This window comes from Elaeis guineensis, chromosome 9 (genome assembly GCF_000442705.2).
Source record: "Elaeis guineensis isolate ETL-2024a chromosome 9, EG11, whole genome shotgun sequence".
Classification (NCBI taxonomy): Eukaryota; Viridiplantae; Streptophyta; class Magnoliopsida; order Arecales; family Arecaceae; genus Elaeis; species Elaeis guineensis.
This window is the reverse complement of record NC_026001.2, coordinates 95,549,868-95,574,837: the sequence shown is the minus strand read 5'-3', so window position 1 is coordinate 95,574,837 and position 24,970 is coordinate 95,549,868. Positions and strand designations below refer to the sequence as shown.

Sequence of the window (24,970 nt, the reverse complement as noted above, 5' to 3'; positions counted from 1 at the left end):
GACTAGGGACCTTGGCTGTTTACAGAACATTGGCTTGGACCTCAACTTAATTTGATTCAAGCAGGCTGACCATCGGCCGTGTTTAGGTTTCTAGGTCCCAAAAGAATATAGTTCCATTCATTAAATGTTTGGTTTATATTTGCAAATTAAATAATGCTTGACTCAACAACATATTTGATTAAATCCAAATTTATAGATAGTGCCAAATTGGTTTGGACCTAACTTGATCCATTTGCACCCTTTCTATTATGTTTCTAAAATAAGGATTATAGGAGATCATAGAAGCAACCTCTCTCAAAAAGAAGAACAAACCATTGTAGAGATCCTAATTAATAAGGAAGGCCCCCCTCCCATCATCCAATGATCAAATCTTTGTGGGGATCATCAAACCTCATGTCATTTGGCACCAATTTGAGGCACCATGGTATCTTTTGCGGGCTGAAAGGTCCAGCTCAATGGATCGGATAAAAAAGGGTCCTCAAGGAAATGGACATGAAAGTAACGCAAAATGATAAAGAAATTGGACCGAACAATCCGATGGAGGGTGCGATCTTCTACGTGTCAACTTCAGCCTAAGTCATCTGAAAAATTATTGTCTATATTGTGTGTACCAGTATGATCGTGCATATAGCTAATCACAACTATTAATTTTTATAGTGATGCATCAAGATGCATGCTTGATGAATGGGGTCCATAAAAACTAGCGGCTGTTATTGACCATGTGCACAGATACATAGCTCACACAACATAGGTAATAATTTCTTGAGCCATCCTTGGCCCTAGGGAGGGCATCTCGCCGGTCCCCCCATCAACCCCCACGCCCTTTGGCCCTCTCCCTTCACAAGGAGATTGTGACCACCCTAGTGATTCCAATCACCTCAGTGGACAAGTGTTCCCCGACTAGCTTAGTTAGCCCTCCCTCCTGCCCAAAAGGCACAAGGAATTTGTCTACTCCTGTGGAGTTGAATCACGTTTATGGTCACCCCCAGTGAGCCAAGCTCATATTTGAACATATCATATTTATATTCTTGCCTAGCCATGTAGGGAGTTGAATTATCCTTGTGATCTAGTATGACTATGGCTTACCAAAGAAAAAGGAAACATAAAACTGAAAATAAAAGAAAAAGGTCTGTACACCTTGGCTCCATTGTTATGGTCTAAAATAATTCGTTTACAAGTTTAAAATAGATTAAACATTTGTTTGGCCTAACATAGCCCGGTTCTAATCTCTTCTGGGGACTGACTGGGAATAAAAATATCTTTTATTTTAAAATTCCCATATGAACTATTTGTATAGTAATCACTAAGCAGCTCATCTTATTTATGTTATCACTGTTTAGTATCGATGCTTACACCAAACTTTATTTTATCAGAAACATAATACTTCAGTATAATAATATTATTTCAAATTCTAATGTTTAACTATAGTTAAAAATAAATTGTAAGAACTTAGATGTTGTTGATATGAATAAATGATCTCCGAATGTCAAACTTGCCATATTCAACAAGAAAGAAAGAGTGGTAAGCTCACCATGGGCACAAATATAGGTTTATTGGTGGAAAGATCAATATATAATATGATTACAAAGCAAAAGCTTATAAATAAATCAAGGATGGGGGAAGAGACAGTGAGAGAAGGAAACGTATGAGGAGGTTGGTGGTGCCTTATCATCGCAAAGAAGGAAAGGGATATCCCTTTAGCTTTCTCATATTTAATAACCAAAGCAGATATAGACTCCTCCCACGAGAAGATCTCATCCCCCTTCCAATTTTTTTAATATCAAGATATTTGATTATGGTGTAGAATTATACACTAATGATATGATATTTTATATAATTAATTAGATATATATATATAGATAGATAGATAGGGATTAAAGACTAGGTTAATTAGGACCTAATCAAGGACCTCGTCCGTAAGAATCCCTTTCCTTCTTTTCTCCCTCCCTCCCTCCCCCTCTTTTAAGGGCCAATCGAGGAGTCAGGGACGCCCACCTGACTCCGTTACGCCGTTAAGTTTTCTGTTAGATTTTAGAGCGCTACGGTTCTCTAATGGCTAACGCCGTCGAGCCCGGAGGTTCCAACGGTTACGAGAGGGGCACCGGCGCCGGAGCCGGCGCCGGCGGGGGAGGAGGAAGGCCGCCGCGGCTGCCGCGATGGACACGGCAGGAGATACTGGTGCTGATAGAGGGGAAGAGGGTGGTGGAGAGCCGGGGGCGGGGGAGGGCGGCGACGGGGCGACCGGCGGCGGCGTTGGTGGGGGCGGGGAGCCCGGTGGAGCCGAAGTGGGCGGCAGTGTCGGCGTACTGCCGCCGGCATGGGGTGAACCGGGGTCCGGTGCAGTGCCGGAAGAGGTGGAGCAACCTCGCTGGCGACTTCAAGAAGATAAAGGAGTGGGAGAGCGGGCGGGCGGCGGCGGAGAAGAAGGGAGGGTGGGAGTCGTTTTGGGCTATGAGGAATGATCTCCGTCGGGAGAGGCGGCTACCGGGGTTCTTCGACCGGGAGGTGTACGACATCCTCGACGGGGCGGCGGCGGCGGCGGCGGAGCCTCCGGAGGAGGGGGAGGGGGAGGAGGAGGAGGAGGAGGGGAAGGGTGGTGCCGGGAAGAGAGTGGTGGCGGGCGAGGAGGCGGTGTTCGACAGTGGGCGAGCGGCAGCGGAGGACGGGCTGTTCTCAGATTTTGAGGAGGAGAAGGAGGTGGAAGAAGATGAGGAGCCCGCAGAGGAGGAGGAGAGGCCAGCGGCACCGCCCCCGCCGCCACCGCCAGCGCCGGTGGCGGCCGTGGTGCCGATCTCAGGTAACAGGATTACTTCATCACACTTGATGAAATGGTTAGATGGTATAATAGTATATGCCGATACTTTAAACTATATAGTTTGTATTTTTCCAATCAAAATGCCATCCTTGAATCCAAATTTTCTTCTTTTTTGAAATGAAATCCTTGAATCCAAAATTGAACCTCTTCTTGATGAAATGGATAGATAGTATAATAGTATATGCTGATACTTTAAGCTATCTGGTTGGTATTTTTTCCAATCAAAAGATAACATCCTTGGACCAAAATTAAACTTCTTCTTGATGAAATGGTTAGATAGTATGATAGTATATACCGAGACTTTAAGCTATATGGTTGGTACTTTTTGAATCAAAATGAAATCTTTGAACCAAAATTGAACTTCTTCTTCGGGGGTTAATGAGAGAGAGTATTTCAGTCTATATATTGATGCTTCTTTGATTTTTGGTTTTGGGTGCAGAGAAGTATGAACCATCTCATGCGGAAAGTTCTGATCAAGGTACTGGTTTCTCTAAGCTAATTTTAGTTTTTCAGATCATGGTTGGTTTTTTTCCACTTCAATGTAATTGTGAATTGTTAACAAGCTTGCTCCTAACTTCATTAAAAAATTGTTGATGATTTATTCTGTCTTTGGTCTTTTGTTGTGCATTTTATTTGAAAATTAGCAGCCTTGGCTAGTGGACTCATGTATTTATCTATATTCAACATTTTTCCATGCTTTCGTGAACACAAGCATAACCAACCTCTTGGATATATGGTTCGGTCTTCAACCTTAAATTCGGTTGGTAAGAATATTTTCACAAATGGTAGTCATCAATAAATTATTAGGCAAGCAAAAAAGATTTTCCTTGTGGAGTACTGGAACAGATTGCCTGCATTTTGGGGTGCAAATAAGTTGAGCTTGATCAAGCATGGGTCTGATGAAGCTCACGTAAAATTAATTTCGAGCTTGAAATGCTTGTTCGAGATTGAAATGCTTGTTTGAGCTTGGTTTGTTTACTACTGTTTTGAGCTCAAATCGAGCCTGAATCAAGCTGAACATGAGCTAAAATGAGCAGCTTGTAAATCCTTAATCAAGCTGGAAATCAATTCAGGTTTGAACAATCTCAATTCAAGCATGAACTAAAGCTTGATATCAAGCATCAACAATCTGAATTAATATTTAAGGATTTGAAGTTTAAAACATGTCCATTAAAGTCTGAATTATAAAACCAAAATTTAGAAAAAAAAATACTAGAAATGCTATTGATTATGTTGCTCTATGGAAAACCAATCCTTATCGATCTGAGCTTGAATGAGCCCGGTGTTTTTTTGGCTTGGATTTGAAATTATTTTCAAGCCTGAATTGCTGGTTCAAGCTTGGTTCATTTAGTTTGAAACCAAGCCTGTTGCATGCCAAGCTTGAGCCTAGCTCAATCTGTTCATTTATTTTCCCACACCTACCTGCAATAGACATTAAAATATAAAAAGGCTTTCAAGTTTTATGGGTGTTATAGAACTTGCTAAAAGATAGGTAGTGTGAGGAAGTAGAGTATTTACTCTTGAGATGATAAAGTTAGAAAATTTGAGGATGTGGAGCTAACAATTTAGGCATCAAAAGAGTTGCAAAATTTAAAGACGAATGGATGAGAGGAACAAGTAGTTCCGTACCTTAAATGATGCAGCAAGGGTGGACTTCTGGTACCTCTGTTTCAGCTTTCTGCTCTTCTAATCCTATCTTGCTGAAATGGCAGCTTGTTTTGTTGGAGGATGACTTAACAATTCACATCAGGAGAACTATACTAGATGCTAGAGGAGAAATCCTAGATAACTAGACATGTTAAGAGCCTCATTCGCTCCTATACAGGAACCAGCTTTTTGAACCAGAAAGACATGCTGAGAATAGATTTTGGCAAATGTTCAATTTTGCTCCTTCCATCTGATTTTTACCAATGAAATAAATATATCTATTAATTGAAGGAAAATTATTTATAGTACTTTTTGTGGTCAGTTATCATTTATCTAAGTTTGACTCTTGGCCAATTTTTGCACACTATAGATTTTTATTGTGTAACTCACCTTTATGTTGTCATTTCATGTATACAGAATAGCCAGTAGATTTGCATCATTACAAATTTACAGGTTCACAATTTCATATTATCGAGCTTGGACATAATTTTGTTCGATGCAGTGATAGGATTTGTTTTATTTCCCAGACCAATGGATTATGTTTTATTGTCTCGGTTCATATGTAATCTATCTCTTTTCCTTTTGCACTTGATGAACCTAAGTACAAGGGTCATTTGGATAAGATCTAGAAAGTGGGTCTTTTCTGGTTACCTAATGATAACTTATCTGCAGTTTATGAAGTCATCTCTTCTTTTGTTAATCAAACACTTCAACTGTTTCCCACACAGATATATCAAAGTTCTGAGGCCATGTTTCAACTCACAATATTCTCATGTTGATTTTCTAACCCGGCAGGTAAAATTAACAAAGGAAATATTGTAGTAGAGAACTTGCAAGAATTTTAGACACAGGTGAAAACAGTATGGTAAACTTGCAAGCTGATTAGTAGTAGAAACCTTGCAAATGACAAATTCTTGAACAGAGGCACCTAGCTTACTAACCCTGTCTAAATATAGTTTTGGGTTATATTTGTAAAGCAGTTCATGAGCTTTATGGAGCTAGAAGCATAATTGGTTGTGTACAATGTAGTAGTGTGATCAATTCAAGCTTGATTGTAACCACATGATGCTTTTGGTTCAGCTTTAAGGTGTCCATTCTATTGGAAATATCTCTAAGCTTGTACAGGGCACCAATGGACAAGAAATGGTTCATATTCTTTTAGTGTTGCTAATAATGCAGGTATGACGAAAGATAAGCAACCAGCTGATAACATTGAGAATGGGTCCCCATCCCAGGAAGGACAAAAGCGGAGGCGAACATCACAAGACGGTGCTGGGGACATCAATCTACAGAGTCAGTTGATTGAAGTCCTAGAGAGAAACAGTAGAATGCTGACAGCCCAACTTGAAGCTCAGAATATTAATTGCCAATTGGACAGAGACCAGAGGAAGGACCAAACAAATAGCTTGCTAAGTGTTCTTGGCAAACTTGCAGATGCACTTGGAAGAATTGCTGACAAGTTGTAGGGACTGCTGGAGATTGAGGATGTGATCAGGCCACTGAAAGACTGTACAGTTAGACAAGCTTGTAACTCAATAGATTCTAGAGAAGGTGGATAAATAATGCCTGTTGGAGAATATTGGCCTTATTTGATGTAAAGTTTTTCTTCTTACCTCCAGAGAGTGATAGAGTTGATAGCTGATAGCAATTTATAGGGAGAGATGAAAGTTACAGCTCTCTTCACTGTCTTTTTATTTGACATTGCAATCTTGATAGTATCAAAGATTGTATCTTTGTTGATTTTTAAGTTATTGGAGTAAATTGAAAACGGTGAGCTTCATAGCACATACTTTCATCATTTTGGGTGCTGATAGAAGTACGTACCATTTTTTTTTATAGATTCTACTGTTATGTCTGCTGATGAGCTGATTACTTTTCCCTTCTGGTTCTTTGAAGAGAGTTGGCGACCCTTGTTTATGGCAGGCATCACACTTCTGTTTGAAACTTGATTTTAGACTATTGGTACTTTGAATAACATAATCAATTCTTTGGCCCGAACACCAGAAGATTGCGTGCACGCCAAATTACAGTCTTTTGGTCCACTTAATTTATTCCATAGAATGGTAGCACGCAATCACATTTTATGTAATCCTAGTGCTCACCAACGTCATTAGAAGGGATCTCATAAGAAGAGATTATAACCTTTATACTTGTAATAAAACAATTTTCTCTGGCAACTGTTTCCGGAGCAACTACCGCAATGTCTGTTTCGTGAAAGGAAACGAACAGTCGTATTACCCCCTCCCCCACTTCAAAAGAGAGGACTTTCTTGGCACCCACGTGGGTCAAGCAGACATATTATATTCATTCAACAATTGTGTTTGTTTTGCAGTAGGTTCGTCATCATCAGAATTAAAATTAAAATTAAAATATATTTAATTGAAAAGAGTTAGATTCTAAAATAAAAATAACAATCAGTGACTTCTATTGGAGTGATTCAATTTGATTCTTCGATTCACAGTCGGTCGATCGAATATCTATTAATTATAGATGATGAACCATCAAAATTATATCACAGAACGAGTTTCACTTCAATTACAACATATCATCCATCTTTCAATTGGCCTAATAGATAGATCACCGACAATCAATCAGTAAGTCGACCAACAATCGACTATTCTCAACTTGGCAAATACAATTCAATTATGGCAACTCAACCAACTTCACGACCGATGACCATTGGTATATCAGAGTTACCGACCGATGGTCATTTGGATTTTTATAATTGCCAATATACTGTCGACATACTCAAACTACTGACATAGAGTCGGTATGTCAGAAATCGCTGGCGCAGAAAGCATATAATGGTCACATACCATGATCATTAGTGGGTATTAACCGCCCATTCCACAATCATATAGGTGCTGAAATAAGCAGAATTTACGCGTCTAACCGTCACAAACGATTACTAACAAGTCGTCTATAAAAGGAGATAAATGAACAGCATTGGTAAGATACTTCTGGAGTAATATCCTACCTCTTTAAAAATTTATCTGTTGTTCACCACTTCCCACTGATTTAAACATCGAAAGGTCTCCGTCGGACACAACTTCGATCAGTGTGGACTTCTTTTACAGATGTTCTTCTTCGGCAACAGGTGCAACAGAGGATTGGCTGCAACAACTATTCCAACTATTTGATTAGAGGAGTCTCGTTTCTATTCTGATTCTAATAGGAATAAAGATGTCCTAATCCCTCCAAACCCAATTCCTACTTTCTCCTAGCATTCAAATTCTATTTCAATTCTGATTTTGATCACGGACAAAACATATAGGCGGATATAAAATTTTCAATTCTCATTCTAATTCATTTTAATTCAAATTTTGATTTTGATTATACAAGAATTTGAATACTAAGGTAGAGTTATGATTGGGATTTGGAGGATGGAAGCATTTTCACTCTCTTCTAATATTAGAATTGAAATGAAACTTCATCTAATCAAATGGTTAGAATAAAAATTGCTTGTTCCTATTTTCATTCTAGAGTCCAAATTCTCTAAGCCAAACATGCCCTAATATTTTAATTCTAAGAGGAAGTACTTGCCGGGTTGAATTGTTGAAACTTCGTTCAGTGGTGTTATTTTAAGAAGATCCGTCGAGGAACAGCTTATAAAACTTATCAATCGGGACGTCACCTGAAAGATAGCAAAACCTATGGTGTTCTAAAATTGAACCGCAACGGTTGCATTCCACGCAATGTTATAGATGGCCTTTATGCGAGCCCCAGGTACGACTCCTGGTTCTTTATCCGGTGGGTAGGATCAAGCGAAAGGAAGCTAGCCTCCCATCCCCACGTTACAATCTCCCTGCGGCATCCACCCGAGCAAGCAATGTCCCTTCTTTTGAATCAGTCTTAACCTCTCCTATCTTTGTTTATAGCCTTACCAAGTAATAAAGATAAAAACAATTGCAACACTATTCCAAATTATGTATGATGCCGATACTTCTCTTCAGAGAAAAATAGGTTTAGCATTTCAAGTTTGAAATGTGCGAAATGTTATATATGCTGAGGAAATCGAAGCTGCAGTAGTCAATCGGCTTAACCAAAGAAACATAAAGAGAGATAAAGTAACAAACTTGATTTTGAATCCAGGACATAATATGTCCTGCCAAGGTAAGGTATTCAGCAAGAGCAAAAATAAAACAGAGCGAGTTGCATGATGAAATCCTCTGCAGCGCCCTTTCACAGAAAGCAGCTTAAATATCTTTACATACATGATGGTAACTTAGAATTGTGATCTAAATGCTGATGATGGCATTCTGATTGCATGTATTAGACAACGACAGTTCAATACAACAGAACAATCAGGCAGAATCATCTGAGATTGACCTTGACCGGTACATGCGACCCGCTTTCCTTGAGCTGATACTAGCTACTAGTGTAGAAACTTCCACATCATCTTCCTCGCTATTGCATGCATCACTCTCTTGGTCCCTTGCTGCAATGCCCGTGGAACAAGCTGATATCTGACCAAACTCCCTTGAAGAGTGCTGAGTATCTCCTGAGCTACCGTCCACAGACATAGCATCACCTGACTTCTTTTGAGGGATGAATTTCAGAGACTTTGGAAGGTCCACCGGAAACTCGGTTTGCATCTGATCAAGGTTTGACCTCTTCACCAAATTACGGAATTCTGCAAAAGCCTGCCTGTTAGTTGTGTCGTCAACCTCGTCTGACGAGTCAAAAGTATAGTGGGTATACTTAGAGGGATTTCGTATGTAATCGGGAACTCCAGGGGATTCTTCAGGCAATGATACTTCCATGGCTGCAGTGGTTTCCTTGGACTGCAGAACCATGTAAGGATCTTCATGTTCTTCATTCATCTCAGCACAGACATCTTTACACTGAGGATCAAACCTAACACGTTTTTTTGGCTTTGAATCATTCTGCTCCTCTTTTCTTTTCAGAATGGGCTTTAAATTGGTATCATCCTCGGCTATCTTAACTTCTGACTCTACAGCAGGCTCTCTACCATCATGATTTTGAAGGAGGCAACAATTCTCTGCAGCTTTCTGGTCTTCTTTGAGCCTTGCATTTGCAGCAAAGTGATCTGCACGTGGATCCCTTTGGAAATCATGCATTTCCTCAAATGAATCCTCCAGTAAATCAGGAACCAGCATGTGGAAGTTTATGCGTGGGCCATGATCTGTGACATTCCTCATATACAAACGATCCCCAGCATTCTCCATACCGATTGCTGTTCTATCATATTCATCCTCCTCATCCTGCAAGAAAGTCGTTTAGTCAGATATAACCAACAAATTGTTGATGCAATTACTGAATTCAAACTCAAAGCAGCTCATCTCACCCCCTCCCCCTCCTCAACCCGAGAGAGAGAGAGAGAGAAGGGGAAAAAATCTCATTGCCGTCAGAGATAGCCATAGCCATTTAGAGAGTGAAACCTTACATCACCCAATATTGGCCAGGTCTGATGCTAACTTGTGACACTGACCAGTAAAGCCTTCTGGATCCCCTCCTCCCAAACACACACACACACACACAAAAGAAGAAGAAGAAGAAGAAGAAGATATGCAATTTACAACATGGTTAACATACATTTAAAAAAAGATTATGACAATAATTGGCAATAATATTGGTTTGGCTGCCCAAATTGAACTGTTCTTCGAGGTTCATTTATTTATAATTCGATCTACAGATTAGTCCACGATGACTGCTACCAATCATAACTAATAATCTTATCATTCTTTCCACATACAAAAACATGATAAGACTTAAGAGCAAAAGAAACAATAATGATCAAAATAATAATGGTAATTATAAAAATAATAATAAACCACTGAGCATGTGATTCTAAATCTGCAGTCAAATGATGCAAACAATTCAGTCAGTCACATTTTTTTGATTTGCTTAAATAATATCATACGAAGGGTATTAGTAAGGCCATCTATTTCTTTCTTGTGCATGAACTATCACTTACATTGGGGAAAACTTGTTATTTGTAGTGTTTAAATTCTTTGGAAAGACACATCACTGATTCCTTCAGTTTCCACTGATTTAGAAGCTCCTTGCATTACATTGTATTCTAAAGAGTTTAGGCAAGAGTCAATCATCTTGTGCAATCAGTCAACTTATACCAAGCAGTGAAAATTGACATAGATAATCAGGACTTGATTTTATTCAAATTTCTATCTTCCCTTCAAAATGCCCACCCTCTCACATGCTTAAATATCACAAAATATACCCTTCTTTTGGCTCTTCTTTTGGAGAGTTGATAAACATGATAATAACATTTAATCCAGTATACATAGGACATTAATGGAATATGATAAAGAATATTGCACCAAAAACTCTTTTAGTTGCTGAGCAAAAACATTAGTCACCACTCCACAGAAGCTTAAAGACTAATCAATCTAATGCTTTATCTGGCCCACTTCTTCCTTCTTAGATTTTTTTTTTTTTTAAATGAAGGCATTTTTTTACAATATTTTCATTCTCTGAGCTCAAATACAGTCAAAATACTTGGAAAGCTTTAACTCATTCCCTGATACAACCGAGCCAAGAATCTTGGAAGAAGCAAAAGTTGAACATCCATGCCATGCCTGATGCCTAATCCAATCCCAGATAAGCATGTACAGTTTTCTCGATCTCAAACTATTCCATTTAAAAGAGTTCTACCTTTTACAATAAAAACAAGCAGTCCAAACTTTTTGATCAAACTCTACCAGATCTACTTTTAGCATCTCATAGAAGAAAAAGCACACAAGGAAAGGTGTCATTACGGTATATTTATCTGAAAAAAAAAAAAAATCTAAAACTCCTATGTATTGCCCCTAGTGATTTTATCTTTAACCAATGTGTCATAGTTGTAGCCTTCTTCCTTCAATGGTTACTTGCCTCTTCTAAAACACCAAGATGATCAAATTCAAGTAATACATGTAAAGATATCATATGCAAAAAGCCTTTTTCTTTAATTCTCAATCTCCAAAATCACAACCTAATTTTAAATTAAATCCTTCGTATTATTATCCACCACCTAACCACAATATCCAAAGTACTTAAAGACAAGGTTTTAAATCCCGTGGGACAAAGGTGTCTTGAATTCGATTATACATCTGGATGGATATCCTCTATCTATCTCCCATTCTTCTTTCTTTTCTTTCTTTATTTTTTTCTTTTTCTTTCTTCCTTCTATTTTTTCTTTTCCTCTATCTTTCTTTAATTCCTTTCCTTTTCATTCTTTTTCTTCCCTCTTCCTTTCTTTATTTCATTTTTTTCTTTTCTTTCATTTTTTTTTCTTTTCTTCATCTTTCCTTCTTTTCATTCTTTCCTCTTTCTTGTTCTCTCCTTGCATGAATGGGTTTTGAAGTCCCGAACCCATCCTGGCCCCGTTTTCTCATATAAATAGGACAGAGCAGTTGGGATGCCTCCCATCCCGCTAGGACATAAAACCTTGCTTAGAGATAAGATCTTGATTATCCTGGTTCAAGGACCATATATTTCCCACTTGAATGATATTAATCCTTTCCTTACTTTTTGTGGCTTTCAAATGATAAGCATATTGCATGAAATAAGTCTTGAAAGAGCGGACAAAATGACATTAAGTGGTGAATCCATCTTAATGATACAAGAATGATAATATCCAATTTCCATGAAGTTTGGTGTGAACAGGCAAATAAGCTACAAACCATCTCCATGATGGAGATACAAAAGTTCAATATAATTGATGGTGCTTGCTAAACTATCACTCTTGACTGTATAAGTATTCACTCAATTCTTTAAGAAAGTCAAACTGATAGTACCAAATTTCTTAATGTTGTATTGTGGAAGGTCTCAAAACAATTTTTTTATCCTAGTTGTCCAATAAATGTTCACAAAAACTATATTTTATTGAGGCTATTTACATTGTCCATTAACACTTCCAACATCATCCCATATAAGCTTAATGTAGCACACTATTACTAAGAAACTCAGCTTTTAACATGCATGGCTGTATAACTCTTTAACTATAAAAAAAGAAAAAAAATATCGCAAAGAGAAAACTTGCACAAAATATAAAAGGAATTGCATGCTTACATGTTGAATTACATACTAAGAATCACTAATTAATGATACTTCAAATTCCCTGCCAAGCATCAACATCCCAAACACTCAAAACTAAAAAGAAAAGCAAGATAATCTATTTTCACTGTGTCAAGTAAATAGAGCCAAACATTATAAGTTACAAAAGAAACTGAAGTGTCCTTTTTACGTCACTGCTTGTTCATCCATTTATCATTTAGAACTCGTGGTCCAAAATGCTTCCTATGATATCATTCCCTAGATGTGTCATCTCTGGTTATCAAAGGCGATTCAACATCAACTTGTTCAGCTTACAATACTCAATTACCTAAACCCTTACTTTTGGAGCCCAAAAAGGTTCCACGATAAGAGTTTGATCGAGATGACATTATCATGTTATCATTCCCCATATAACACCCTTTAGTAGCTAAATAGTCCACATATTTTATCAAATTTAATATCAAAATTATTGAATTCCCTAAAAATTTTTATTCATCTTTTTTATTCTTCATTTTTTGCCTCCCTACCTAAGACAAGTAATTGGAGAAGTCTATAATTTCAAACATGTGATCATTTACAAAAAACCACCTCATCCAAAAGATGCCAATACAATCAGAATTGGGTTATCAGTGTCCACTGCATTTCTAGATATTCTGAACTTAGGAATTTCAAGCATTATTTCTAAAGTTCATTTCCTAGTATGCATACAAATGATGGCATGATATGGGAGTGACTTCCTGTAACTGTCCACACAAAAAAATAGTAAACCTGATGTTGTACAAGGGAGCTACGAACTCAAAGATATCAACAAAGTAAATGTATACTGTCCTTAACAAAGAAAACTAGAGAATTTGTCACAATTCTAACTACAAGAATCTCTTGTGAAGCATAAAGAGGAACTTTCTAGGATGCCAAACTATAGTCAATGCTACAAATCTTTACTGAAGTCTCATACTATCAACAGAGGCTAGTTTCATCTTCCCATCCAATGAAGGGGAGAAAGAAAAAACATAACATGAGTTTCACCCAAAAGATAAAAACAAATGAAAATGAAGAGGCTCCAAAAAAGAACAAAAGAATCATACTTGGTTCCATGAACTACTGTCCAAGATAACTAATGGATATTGATAGTCAGATATATTTTTCACAAACACAGATAAAAGAAGGATATGAATGATGAAACTCCTTCAATTTCTAGTATAGTGCCCCTCAATGCCTCCAACCTCCTGATCCTCTCTTCATGATATAAAGGACTCTAGTCATGGTCAACATTCATCACTGTGCAGTCGAAAATCTCCATTGTCATGGAGAAAATCAGTAATACGGATAATTCAATTTTTTTACTCACATATATGGAATCCTTATGATGATAATACTATGTCAACTCTATGAATTTGCTTATAATGAATTAGATTACATCATTGGCCTGAAAGCTTGAGGCAGATAATCAACATCAATACTGGATCAAAAGGCATACTTGCCTGTTGGAAAGCCCCAACAGGCAGAATGGCTCCAACACCACTTGCCACAGGATCCAAATCATCATTCATGACCAGTGATCCACTTCCCTAACTTATAAAGTACTTGTCCAATCTGAGGAGCCCAATCAAATTAGGCTTATGTAACAATGCCAAGCATACTTGCTATAAAACACATTTAGATAACATATGAAGGATTTTTCCAGTCAAGCAAGATGGTATAGTCATATTTCTCATTCATATGGCTCCAAGACAGTCATGCTGGTAACAGAAATTCCATCATAAGTATGTTCAACTCCTTTGAGCCCCAATTTGGTTTCTTTAAGTGAGAAAAAAAAAAGGAAACAGAACTTCCCATGGTTGAGGTGGAGCGTTCAATGGTAATGACTACCACCATTACAGAATCCCTGCAGTCACGAAATCCTCCATGCAATGGAAAATTCACCGAATCCAATAATAATAACTAATAGCACCACATCAAAATCAAGGTAGGAAAATGAGGACTCCTATAGCCACCACATTCTCCACGCCATGGAAAACACGCCAAATACAATACCGACGATAACGACACCTCATCTAACCCTAGCAGTAACTGATACAAATCTACATTCACCGCCGCCAAGTAATCAAAATACTCGTTGGTAACAATGCAGTAGACATGAACAAGTTCAAATTCCTAAAACCTTACACTGAATCCAAGCTCGAACTCGAACGGTGATTTGGGGTTATCTAACTGGATTCAAGTTTCAATTTTTTATAACAGTAAACGATACATCAAGCGGACAGAACAACCCAGAAGCGAAAAAAGACAACAACAATTAAGAGACAATTATAAAATTCCAACAACATACTGTCCAATTAGAAACATTCATTGAAAGGCCAGGTCAAGGGATTTTTAAGAAAGGGGAAAAATCAAAAGTACTGAGAAGCGAACCTCGTTATCTAGGGTTGGATCCATCCCGATGGAAGACCTGATCTCCCTCTCCTCCATATCCCCATCATCCCCACAATCCTCCATTCCTCCTCCTCCTCCTCCTCCTCCTCCTCCTCCGCCGCCGCCATCCTCGCCCTCATCCAGCTCGTCGAGGTCGTCTTCAAACTGATCCTTCTTGGTATCCCTCGCGCCCTTGACCTTCTTCTCAAAGAAACCGCCCTCGACGAAGGCGGAGAAGCAGGGGTTGTCGTCGCGGTCGGAGCCGTCGTCGCGGTCGCGGTTCCACTCGCGGCGCTCAACCTCGCCGTCGGCGACGGACCACGAAGACGCCGGGAAGGAGCTCCTGGGGACGGACTCGAAGAGCCGGGAACCGAACAGCCGCTTCACTCGCACGTCGAAGCTCTCATCCATGGCGTCTCTCTCCCTCTCGGTCGCTCGCTCGCTCGCGGAGTCTCCGTTTAACACCTAATAACGAATGCACCGCCTCTGCCTTCATCGCTCATATCAAACTACTCAATAGGAAAGCAATAGATCGACCCGTCCGATGAGGATAAGCGATTATCCTGGCCGTTGGTTCATGAATATATATACCTTTCTGCCGACTTTAGATCAAGTTGGTTACTTGGGTGGATATATCACAGGCCATGCATGCCAAAGATTAGATGGATAGATGGATGGTTGTGATCTGATCTAATTAGGAAGTTGTTTAACATTTACATGCATTAGGTTAAAATATGGTAGCCATAGATACCTAAAGGGGTGCGGACATATTGACAAGGTCTGGCAAATTGATTGTAAACTTAAGCTTGCATGGATAAATATAAATTTAAAATTTTCTAAATGAGTTTAGTTTTAGGTACATAATATAGTGGATCAATTTCCACTACAATACTTAAGGGATATTTGGTTGGGAAGAGTAGAAGTTCGGAATCGAAATCGGAATGGATGACTCATGTTCTAACTATTTGGTTGGAAGGAGTCCCATTTCGATTCCGATTTCGGAGTGGAATGGAAATGGCTCAATCTATATAGAACTCAATCCCTACTTTTTTTCTATGGATTTAAATTTTCATTCTAATTCTAATTCCGATTTCGGTCACGAACCAAACGCTTCGGAAGATTTAGCCATTTCAATTCTGATTTCAAGTCATTCCGATTTTTATTTCTATTTCATTTTTGATTGCGAACCAAACGTCCTCTTGATGTAATACATGATAGACTTTGAGATTCATGTGTGGTTTTTTGGTCGTCTATCACGTTGAATGAGAAATTGGTGGTAGTACCGGAAAGAGAACTATCTAAGAAAAGATTTTTAGTACTCAAACTTCGACTCTATGTTGGTTGGTGTGGAAAGAAAAAAAAAATACGAGCATATTCTCCAACAAAAAGAGGACGAACAAAAATACTTCCGAGAGTGGACTAGATATGCTTTCGACAAGTTCAAAAGGAAGTTGAATTCTTATTTTATAGCATTTGAAGATTTAGAGGATGCAAAGCTTCTTCTTTTATCATTTGTAATTAGTTTTACAGTTTAGTTTTTTTCTCTTGATTTTCCCTATTTCTTTCCTTTTCGTGCTTCCATTTGCTTGATAAAAATGATTAGGTTGCACCCTAATCCTTATTAAACAAAAGAAAAAATTGAATGAGAAGACATATATCAAAGCCTTGTAGGGGACTGAAGCGGTCCTCAGCTGCGACCCATCAAAAATGGTTGCATATATATGAAACTCGAAAGCCTAACCATGTCCATTAACACCTTGTTTATTTTAGTTTACATTTTAAATCAGATATTGAGATTGTTGTACTTAACATAAAACGATTATCTTTCGGAGGCAAACTCTATCAGTTGTAGGCTTTCAAGGTAGCACATGCTTGAGGGGTCTTAAGCGTTTTCACTATTACCATTTATTTTCTGTATTATCCAAAACTCCATATGATCTAGTTAGCTCTTCAAAGAAACCTCTTTATGTGTTGTCTTATACCTTCAAAGCACAGATATCTGATGAGAATAATGCATTCATTGAGAGTATTTAGATCATTAACTGTTCTGACTTCTGAGACCTTGAGATAGATTAAGAGGAGTCATCAGTTCCATTGCAAGTCCCTCTGGTTCTTCTTCAAATCCGTGATGATAAGAAAGTGAACAAAGGCAAACATGCTAGGATAATCATTCAGCAGAATTGTCAAGCATAAGAGGTGATTCATTATGAAAAGATAAAAATATTCGAGAGGACTAAAAGCTTCTGAAGTTCAGAAAATGTCAGTTGCTTGAAAGTAAAAACACTGATCTGTTCATCATACTCCACTTTGGAGGTAAGCATGTTAAAAGACAGTCAACCATACCTTGACAACAAAAGGAGAGAATATGCAAAACATTACTAGTTAATTAAAAGTTCGAAAGAAAGCTCAAAAAATATTAAAATTATATAATCAAAATTTTATATGCTGATAACTAGCCAAGTATATGCGTCCACTACACAAAGCATAGGAATACTTGTTTGCACAATGAAGCTGCTATTTCTTTTGCCTTTCAGGAGGAGAGGGAGGCTTGTGTTCATTGTATAATTTAACTTAAATTTTAACCTTCAATTTTCACACAAGTATTAATAACTATTTTACACTAAAATGGGTTATTTGCAATCAATACAGTGCTTGTTGTTTGTTTGGAACATCATACTATTAAGTTCATTTAGTATTCTAGTTAAATTTCAACCCTAAACTTTGACCACTTGTTATCGTTATTAAGTTTTAACAATCATCAATTACTGATCAGTAGGAATTCATGGCTCCCATACTGGTGGAGGGGGTGGATATGATTCAAGAGGTTGCACAGAAGAGAAGATGGCGTTCTTGTCAATACGATCACCGCCGCTGCTTGTAAGGGACACAAGCGCTGCTATGAGCCCAGCATTCCCAGCCAAAGTTGGCTCAGTGTAGTTTTTATTGTTCCGCACATCGGAGAAGCCATCGAATCTGTTCGGTCCACCAACCATGGCCCCAGTGATGACATTAGGATTCGGTGACTTGCTGTCTCGCCATTTCCAACCAGCAGTACATGAGTAAGCGATGCGATCATGAGGGATAGATGCACCACGGTGGTGCACTTGCCTTGGATAGTTTTTTCCATAACCCACCACATAACTTATGTTTTTGGGATTGTTCCCAAGGATGTAGTCCACCTGCAAGATTTCATGATATTTAAAGCAGTTGAAGTCATGCTATTATGATTCAACCCTGATTCATTAGGTTGTAAATATCTATGATCTTGGCATCTTGTCAAAAGAAAAATTCTTATACTCTACGAGTTACATTGATGGGTAAAAAGTCTAGGCCAGAACCTGTGAGGCTGCGAAGCCATAAAGGGTGCGTGAGTTCATAAAGTAGGGGCCGCAGTACCATCCAGGGATGTTGCTGGTGTTCAAGTAGTCTGCATAAAGAGATGCAAGGTATGCGGCATTCACTGCATATTGCAATGGCCGTGGCTGCCCATGGTTCAGCTGAATCAATCCCCCTATACATTAGAAAAAAGATATGTGCCAATATGATTCAATAGCATTTGGTATTAATGGAACATGAGGATGATTGGGATGCCATCACATAAAATGCATTTGGTACTTTAATTTATGGTCAACCAGCAAGATTCGATTCACCAAAATGGCTAGCCTCCATTATGATTCAGTTAGACATGCAATCTGCTGATATCTTTTTCAACAGTGAATAGAGACCGAGTAAAACCAGAAGATAAAACGAAAGCACAATGCTTATAGTGGAGTTAGAATTGGGGTGATACAAATACATATCTTCAGATTTTTCTTTTGTCTTACATATGATGCTTCTCATGTATCTGCCCACTAATCAACCTGATCAAATATGTATTTTCTTATTTTTTGTCTCCTTCTTGTTGAGGAAAGACATTTCTTAATTTCCCTTGGAAAAAGGACCAATACGAGCACTGTAAATTTATATCAACAATTTTAAAGGAAGAGGAAGATGAAATTTATTACCTTTAGTCCAGTTGAAGACATGGAAGCGATAGAGAAAGGAACACATGTTTAGCTCGGTGGTATTATGGTAAGCTCTGAGCATCTCCTCATAAGGATACCCCAAGTCCAAATAGATTCTAATCCTTGTTAAGAGTAGCTCAGCCCCTGGAAGCTTGTTGTCCCAACCAAAAACACCTGAATCTGGTTTTTGTATGGTGTCTCCAGCATTTGTAGCGGGACTAGAATCTGTTGCAAAGGAGAGATAACTGTAATTCCCTGTGGCATAGTACATCCAAGCAGCACCCCACATGAACTCATCCCAATAACCTGTGGAGTTGTAGAATGGTTCGATAAACTGGTTTCCCTGGGAATAAGGTGTTTGTTGCCCTGACTCTGTAGCAAATTTGTATACTGTTTTTGCTGCACTCATCAGTTTTTTCGAATAAGCAGTGTCATCCTTAAAGACAATTGAAGCAGCAGCTAGTGCTGATGCCACCTCACTCCCCAAATCAGGTGCAGAGGTAGAAGTTTGCACTGGTCGAGCATAGTTCATGTCTTCTGGCCTCTGCCAGCAGTATTCATCATCTGGACTGGTCGACCCTTTTTGCGCAGTTCCCACCTGAACAGAACTAGATGTCAAAAACTTGGTTACATTTGCTTCTTTTAAAATGCTAGGCATAAAAGTAATGGAATGCAATAGGTTATGCAATGGAAAATAGATGAGTTTAGCATGGACACAGCAAGTAATAAATCCATGAACAGCCGGTTAGCTGTGACAAATATGAATGCTTTTAAGAGTAACACTATGGTTACTTTAACTGCAACAACTAATGTTGGTTTGTTTTATCAATTCTCCGCTTTTCTGTTAAAGTATTTTGAACTCATCTGTCAAGATTGTCTAACTAGCATATGAACCGAATTCGAAATTTTATGCTGTTTTTATGAAAGAATTTTATGCTTATTAGCTTCACTGGAGTATACCAGTAATGCAAAGGTTAAAGACCTCTTTACCAACATAATTTCTGAGATGACATTTTGACCCTAGTTATAATAGTTCATGACCAAACTGACAATCATATCATGAATTCAACTATCCACCTTATTATCAGAAGTAACAGCAAGGTTTTAATTTTCATCAGTTACAAGAAAAGCATTTCTGCATTATCCAGAGCATTATGCCTACACCTTCTCGCTGATAGATCTGTCTACCGGCCTATAGATCTGTTTGCTCCAAATATTCTCAAGTTCCAACTTGATATACGCAAAAAATTCATTTGATTTCTCCAACATGAGTGGAAAAATAATTCCCACCCTTCGAACCAATTGTTAATTTTTTTGAGTGTTTTTAACAAAAAAAGGAAAGAAACAAAGTCCAGAGTGTCTGCAAAACTTTGAACTACCACAATTGCTCAAGCCATGAGTGTCTGCAAAACAAATATAAATCCATTTTGCATCCTCAGTTGAAATCAATCCTTCAATGGCTATGACTAGAAGAGGCAATGGACTCAATATCGCCAGTACTGAAAACCAAAAAGTTAGACCAGAAGATTGTTCTAGATTGGAGAAAGAAGGGATTTCAGCAGCGTACTAATTCATGATAACTGCACAAAAAGTTTCATAGCAAACTCTTTAAAGCATAAATCCAATTCAGAAACAATTAAAGAGAAGTCATTTATTGCAGTAACCTGGTTATTTTAACTATTGTTGAATGATAGTAGATTCAAATTGTAAATGTCTAAAACAAATGTATGCTTTGTGGATCTCAATTTTTGAGACTGACTATGGAGAGTTTTGCTCCACGTTTGAAGTTCCAATGCCATGAAATGATTCCATATCAATCTGATCACAAACGGATGTTAAACTAAACCAAAACACTTTTCCTACAATAAAGGTATACCGGTAAAAAATATGGAACTTCTTCTAATAGGAATATATAGACATGTTTTACAGCAAGAGATAATACCATGTTACATTAGATTGCAAGAAAACATTGGGATTTCTTTCCTTTACCTGGCTGTAAATTTTGTTGATGGTGGTCGCAGAAGAATTGAAAGTCAAGAGTAAGTAATCGGTTCCCCATTTGATGATATCTCTGATGTGATCATATTCTCCAATGGCCTGGTATTTATGACTGTATTCTATCACTGACCAGCTTAGGAGTGTCATTGAAAAAGCCATAGGAAAATGGAATTTTATATTGTTCCCGCTATCGTAGTATCCTCCAACTAACCCACCCTTCAAATCTGCAAGCCCAATGCCATCTTCCAGACCAGAATTTCCTCGCCACGGCACATCATTGTTCTTTGGTAAGCGGCCAGCTGATTAGCCAAATATTTGAAGCATAAATCACACTTACAGAATAGACTTATATTCCACAGAGTAACTGGGTAGTTGCACAAATTCCATGAACAGAAGATAGGAAATATTTGAAAAGAAATGAATAAAGAGGCTTATGCTGACTTTGTGATGGTTTATGGAGTTTTCAGAACTTCTAAGCCAAAAAGGCACCTTAGTGTGGCAACAAGGGAGAAAAAATGCAACTAAGATGACCTTCTAGGAATTTAACACCCTAATCTTGGCCCTAATCATTTTATCTTGAGATATGCTAGAGTAGACAAGATGAACAGTACCAGTAGCAAACTGTTATCCTCGTGAGATCAATATATGTGGGGAACAAAACTCCATGCATTAATGCTGACCGATCCAAATCTAACAGAGGTGAATCCATATTGAAATGTTCGAGGAAATGCAATCAGACATTTTCTATGCATGCAAAGAAAATGAGGAAGCAGAAGGTAAGTATCAAAAGAGAAATGCAGATTGAGTTACATTGCTTGTAGTAAGTGCAAGAGACAGCATGAAGTAGACACCATTTTTTTAAGCATGTATTACAGCCAAGGATTTCAGTTAGGTACTCAATAAAGTAGTGACTGCAAACCAAATTAGAGCAATTCATGAACACCCTACAAATATTAGCTGGTACTTAAGAGTGCCTTGTACAAATATGTTTGTTTCTTTTAAAATGCCTGCGATGCAACTTAAACAAAAATAGAATAAGATCAGCTTCATCCAGTGTGCCAACCAAGCTAAATGATTTCACAAGCACTGAGAAGAGTTTATATCCAAGGTGTTTAACTTAGCAATATACAGAAGTGCCCCGTACATATTAATATGTCTCATGCCCATCATCAAGGTTCCACAAGTTTGCATTTGCTGAAAAGAAAGAAGTTTGCAGCTAGCTTTGTAAAGGACATACATTTCTGTGCATCGAAGAATTTAAGAGCCATATGGAGAGCAACAGCATAATTGTCTGGCGGTGAGACTGGCTCCCTGTGCTTTGGCAGTGTCTTAGCAACGATGACCGGAATCCCAACGACGATGAACCCAATCAACACGGACAATATCAGCCATTTAAGCATCTCCCGCTTGCAAAGAATGCATCCCAAGTCGACATACTTCTTCTTCTTCTTCATCTCGGTGTCCTGCGGCCTGAGAAGCCAACCCTGCTCGGTCTCATCTAACTCCTGCCTCTGAAGCGCCGCTCGGTCCAAGTCCATGTTCCGGCTCTGCTCATCCTCCGACAACATCGGATCAACATGGATCTCGAACGGGCCTCCCCAATGGTTGGTTGAGTACATCTCGCTGCATATATAATTAAACAAACGGAGATGAATCGAGCAAAGAAACAAAGAACTTCAGTAATGGTTGGTTTAGGATCATATATCAATAACTCCAAGACGCCAGATTGAAGTATAAGGTCTAGAAAACAGAGAAAAATCAGTTGGCATGTCTTTTGAAAGCAATTCAAAAGCCCACCAAATTGGCTTTAGGATCCAATACTAATAAATATAAGAACGGAAAGCGGATTATAAGGTGAATGCATATACTTGTGAAACCAATTTGTAACCCGCATCCAAACGATTGTTATGGAAACTTACTTCAATATATAATATAATATAATATATGAGGATAAGATGAGTTTTGGTTAAACAAATAAAAATAAAAAACGGTCTACAAGAGAAAGGAGGCGAGTGGTCTGTTACCAAGACTTCTATGTCAATATGAGAGAGGATGTTTTTTTTGGACCCCACCTTCGCCCCTTCTTCTAACCCTTTTGAATCCTAACGAGGAGAAAGTCTGAAACTTGAGAAGAAATGATAACAGTCGGGAGAGAAGAAGGGATGCTTGCTTTGGTAATCGCTCGATTTTGGAAAGTGTAGATTTGCTTTCCGTCTTTGGAGGAGCGCCGCGCGCGTGCGGGAGGCAACCGTCCGGATGCGTTTCTCCCATAGAGAGAGCCAAAATTACGCGAGATTTTGGGTGGGTCCCGCCGATGAGTGCTACGTGTGCGATATTTATTTTGTGTAATTTGCTTGTCGTCTGCTGAACCTTGCACGCGGACGATCATGCGGGTTAGCTCGATTGGGAATTAGAAGCGGCGGAAGAATGTTTCCCTTTTTGGGGTCTCACGCAAGTGGGCTGGACATTGTGATTCGTACGAGAACGGTGTTTTCACAAATTTTGACGCCCAGCTGCACGGTTATTATGTCCCTGTCCTATTGAATTGCAAACCTCATCCAACAGCATGTTATAATTAGGGGTGATAATTTTTGATATGATATATGGATTCAATACACATACAATACGAAAAATTTTGATTATGGATTGAGCTTATGCGAATCCGGATCAAAAATAGATCGATATACCTACGATTCACAAAATTCGTATCATTCGCAAATTAGCTCATAAATTTAAAATATTTCTATAGAATTCATTTAATATTTTTATAAATTTATTAAAAAAATATTATTTTTATCAAATCTATAACAATCTAAATCCTAACAATGCCTAATTATTTTTTTTTTGTTTACTTTAATTTATACATACCGATATTCTTTTACAATTTAACTGAATTTTTAAAAAAATTAGATTTATTTAATGTTTTTAAAAACTTTTTTATTAATTTTGTTAATCATATTATAAGCGTATCGTATTCATATCGATTCGATATGATGCGTTTCATAATCGGATTACATGAATGATCCGTTTAATAAATAGTTTATGTACGAATTGTGAATTCTAATCTATTTAATAATCATATCGTGTTTGTGTTTAGATTACATGAGCCATATCGTTTATGACCCGTCAACATAAATTGCCACCCCTAGTTACAATTGATGGTAGATCGAACCTTCCGTAGAAAAATTTCTATTGATATTTTAAATATGATAAAATATCTTTATATTAATTTATTTATTTTAAACTATTATCTTAGTTTTCTATCATTAGTTTTTTTTCCCCTATCGGTTAGTTTTCTCAATGGATATTTTTTGACACAACCTTTGGCACCCTATTACTAAAGCATAATTTTAGGTTGTCATATCGATTGCATTGGAAATATATAAATCCAAAAATTCTTGATAAGAGATTTATATAAGTTTCAAGGTTGCTATTTACAAATCCCAATTGTATCTTGAAGGTAACTTGCTGGGGTCCATTAGTAAACTCAAATATTGAGTGAGAATAATTAACATTTTAAAATTATTATAAACAAAATAGTGGATGAAGTGGAAAATAAAATAAAAATTAAATATTGAAAGTTCATGCATCTTTGTTTTAAAAAGTAAATATCCCCCCCATAGTTCAAGTATTCAATTAGTTAAAAATTCTAACGAAGCAATTATTGTAATATAGTATTCTAGCATCATTAGTAGTTTAATATATATTATGCATTATGCTAGACTAAATATTGCTTTTATAGTATATAAATTAAGTAAATATATTAGTAATCCCAAAAGTGATCATGGAAGGCTATTAATAGAGTCCTTGGATGTCTTGAAAAGGATTATTGAACTTGAGTTGTTTTATACGGAATCTCCAATTATTGGAAGGATACACCAATGCTAGTCCGGTTGCAAGATAATAGTTCCACCAGTGGATGGATATTGATCCTAGGAAGTAGAGCAATTTCTTTTTGAAGTTAAAAAGGGAAGCTTGTGGCCCCCCCTTATTTTATTGAAAATTAAAAATACTGATAAGCTTTCTACCCAAAACGCTTTCTACCCAAAACGCAGAGTTTAAGATGGCAAAGCTG

At 37.8% G+C, this 24,970-nt stretch overlaps 3 protein-coding genes across 3 annotated transcripts; 1 reads left to right on the top strand and 2 right to left on the bottom strand.

The window, feature by feature from the left end:
• The first annotated feature begins 1,915 nt into the window (after positions 1–1,915).
• Positions 1,916–6,247, top strand: LOC105051091 (trihelix transcription factor ASR3). The gene is made up of 3 exons (XM_019852733.3): positions 1,916–2,797; positions 3,255–3,293; positions 5,642–6,247. Exons 1-3 carry the CDS (start codon positions 2,053–2,055, stop codon positions 5,926–5,928), a joined length of 1,071 nt encoding a protein of 356 aa, XP_019708292.2. The 5' UTR covers positions 1,916–2,052; the 3' UTR covers positions 5,929–6,247.
• Positions 6,248–8,520: 2,273 nt separating this feature from the next.
• On the bottom strand, positions 8,521–15,381 carry LOC105051090 (uncharacterized). Its single transcript, XM_010931378.3, has 2 exons — positions 14,894–15,381; positions 8,521–9,687 (listed from the first exon to the last, which is right to left on the bottom strand). Exons 1-2 carry the CDS (start codon positions 15,302–15,304, stop codon positions 8,767–8,769), a joined length of 1,332 nt encoding a protein of 443 aa, XP_010929680.1. The 5' UTR covers positions 15,305–15,381; the 3' UTR covers positions 8,521–8,766.
• Positions 15,382–17,233: 1,852 nt separating this feature from the next.
• LOC105051088 (endoglucanase 12-like) lies at positions 17,234–23,043 on the bottom strand. The gene is made up of 6 exons (XM_010931377.2): positions 22,920–23,043; positions 22,133–22,518; positions 20,887–21,194; positions 18,898–19,495; positions 18,232–18,404; positions 17,234–18,072 (listed from the first exon to the last, which is right to left on the bottom strand). The coding sequence occupies exons 2-6, from the start codon at positions 22,512–22,514 to the stop codon at positions 17,674–17,676; spliced, it is 1,860 nt and encodes a 619-aa protein (XP_010929679.1). The 5' UTR covers positions 22,515–22,518; positions 22,920–23,043; the 3' UTR covers positions 17,234–17,673.
• Between the last annotated feature and the right edge of the window lie 1,927 nt (positions 23,044–24,970).